The sequence below is a fragment of the Poecilia formosa genome, unplaced genomic scaffold, assembly GCF_000485575.1.
Source record: "Poecilia formosa unplaced genomic scaffold, Poecilia_formosa-5.1.2 Scaffold1358, whole genome shotgun sequence".
NCBI lineage: Eukaryota > Metazoa > Chordata > Actinopteri > Cyprinodontiformes > Poeciliidae > Poecilia > Poecilia formosa.
Genome location: NW_006801297.1, coordinates 2,034 through 4,560, shown reverse-complemented (window position 1 = coordinate 4,560; position 2,527 = coordinate 2,034). Strand labels below are relative to the sequence as shown.

At 35.6% G+C, this 2,527-nt stretch overlaps 1 protein-coding gene across 1 annotated transcript; it reads left to right on the top strand.

Moving 5' to 3' along the window:
- The first annotated feature begins 9 nt into the window (after positions 1-9).
- On the top strand, positions 10-2,150 carry LOC107835261 (lithostathine-1-beta-like). Its single transcript, XM_016667601.1, has 2 exons — positions 10-268; positions 1,451-2,150. Exons 1-2 carry the CDS (start codon positions 58-60, stop codon positions 1,795-1,797), a joined length of 558 nt encoding a protein of 185 aa, XP_016523087.1. The 5' UTR covers positions 10-57; the 3' UTR covers positions 1,798-2,150.
- The last annotated feature ends 377 nt before the right edge of the window (positions 2,151-2,527 follow it).

Here is a 2,527-nt window from a genome sequence, read left to right as displayed (position 1 = left end):
CACACAGACCTGATCAGTGGAACGAAGCAGCTACAGGATGAAGAAGTGAAGAAATTGATGAACTCTACAAGTGATCACACATACATTGGTCTGTTCAGAGACACCTGGAGGTGGTCAGATGGAAGCAGTTTCTCCTTCAGACACTGGAATCCAATATTTAACAATCACAATCCCAACAGTGGTCAATGTGCCATGACTAAGTTTGATGGTGAAGGCAGATGGACGAATGTGAACTGTGATAATAAAAAACCCTTCATCTGTTATGATGGTGAGTTGTTAGTTCAAACATTATACGTTTATTTAAAAATTATAGCAGTGAATATTTTTGTAATTTATGTTTTAAGTTTTAATTCATACATTTCACAGATATCATTGCTTCAGACTAAAACCTCAATGTTTTGTCAGTATGAGAGGCGCATAGTACATTCACATTTACATTATAAAGTTTTTTGGGGAAAAAGACCTTTAGTAGTAGTTGTAAACCCCAATATGTTCTACTTTTACTTGAGCTATATTATTATGAAATAATGTTATTCTCTATAGAGTAACACTTGTAGATATTCATTGAATAAAGGACAAATATATTTGAAGCAAAAACGCTCTGGACCCAGAACCAAACCTGCAGTTCCTTGTTCCTCTTAGATACAGAGTTGGGCGACATGCAGAGCAGCAGCTGCTCCCTCTAGTGTCAGTGCAGCTGCCAACTTCCCTCTGCATGCTGGGATACAGAGAGTTTGTTCAGAGAACATGAAGGTTTCTCTTGTCTATTTTCTTCACTTTTTCTGTCATGATTTTTAGTGTTTTCCTCCAACACAAACTCGATTGTTCTCATGTTATTTTTGACCTGCTGAGCCATTTGGAGGTCAAGTGAAAATACATTTAACACTGGAAGGACTTTACCTATTTATAACATGTTGTAATATGTTATAAATAGGTAAAGTCCTTACAGTGTTAACTGTATTTTGTATATTGTACTGTATTTTCACTTGACCTCCAAATGGCTCAGTTGTTCTTACTGTTTAGTATGAGTTTATATGTTGAGGAAAATTTATTTAGAAATGTTTCTTCTGCCTAAATGTTTTATTTTAAATTTATTTTGTACATTTGGATTATTTCAATTATGTTTGTCTTCAAAATATGACAATTTGCACACACCTTTATATTTTTGCTAGTATCATGACGTCATCTTGAAATGATAAATCAGATGTTATGATCAGTTACTCAGTACTAAAGTATCTATTTTATCAAATGTTTATACTTGAGTCATTTCTTAGGCAACTACTTTTCATTTTACTTGACAATAATTCATGTGAAGTAGTGCTGCTCCTACTGGAGGACATTTTTTATTTACTCTACCACGTCTGGTTTAGGACCAAAGACATAACTGTTTTTGTCAAATTTGTTCTTTATTATGATATTGTAATATTTGTGTTGATCAATTCTGTGACAGATAAAGTGATCCTGATCAAAGAAAATAAAACCTGGGAGGACGCCTTGTACTACTGCAGAGATCACCACCATGACCTGGTCACCATCACCAACATGGATGATCAGAGATGGATCCAGGAGAAAGTCAAGGAGGCATCGACTGATTATGTCTGGTTGGGTCTGCGCTACACCTGCACTCTGGATTTCTGGTTCTGGGTCAGTGATGAGGTGGTCAGATATAAGAACTGGGCTTTAGATGGACAGATGGACGACTGTGACATGTCTGGAGCCATGGAGACGGGAGGAGAACATCAGTGGAAAAAGAAAAGGGATACTGAGAAGTTTAATTTCATCTGTTCTAAGAATTAAATCTAAAGCTATTCTATGTGAGAAGTTATTTCCTCTGTTTTCATCGTTGCATATTTATTTCGGATCATGACTTGTCGTTACATATGACATATAATATGAACTGTTGTGCATTATGTGAAAGAATTACCAGGACATTTTAAACACTTTACTTATGATTAACTAAGTTACCTTGGAGTGAGTTTGCTTTACTTTTTCAGTTTTCTTTATCACATGTTGAAGGAACATTCAAACAAACTAGAGCCGCTATTGTCTAGTTTACATTTAGCTCCTAATTTTACTGCAATGTTTTGTTGTTTTTTCTTTTGTCAATGATTAATTTGGAAATAAAATATATAATTATTGTCTTCTTTTAACATTTTCCACATTTAAAGATCTATTCATTCACTCTCTCTATCAAAAGCATCAGCTGGGCTTTAAAAGGAGCGTTGATGGTATTAAATCAGAAATGTGGCATTTCCTGCTTCCTGGACTCAAACTGAGACCGTAGTGAACAAAACCTCAATGTTTGGACTAAACAAGGAAATGAGATTCCTTTCAAATCAGACATGCTAGGATACAGAGAGTTTGTTCAGAGAACATGAAGGTTTCTCTTGTCTATTTTCTTCACTTTGTCATGATTTTTAGTGTTTTCCTCCATCACAGTTGCTGGTCTTCCCCCAGTGGGTGTGGCCTGTTCTGATTGGTTTTCTCCACATGAATCAGGAAGTTAAGCCTCTTCATCTCATCACTG

Excerpts from the sequence above, each read along its gene's own strand:
- LOC107835261 (XM_016667601.1), top strand. The coding sequence starts at position 58 with ATGAACTCTACAAGTGATCACACATACATTGGTCTGTTCAGAGACACC. Across the intron at positions 269-1,450 it reads ACCCTTCATCTGTTATGATG|ATAAAGTGATCCTGATCAAA; the intron begins GTGAGTTGTTAG and ends ATTCTGTGACAG.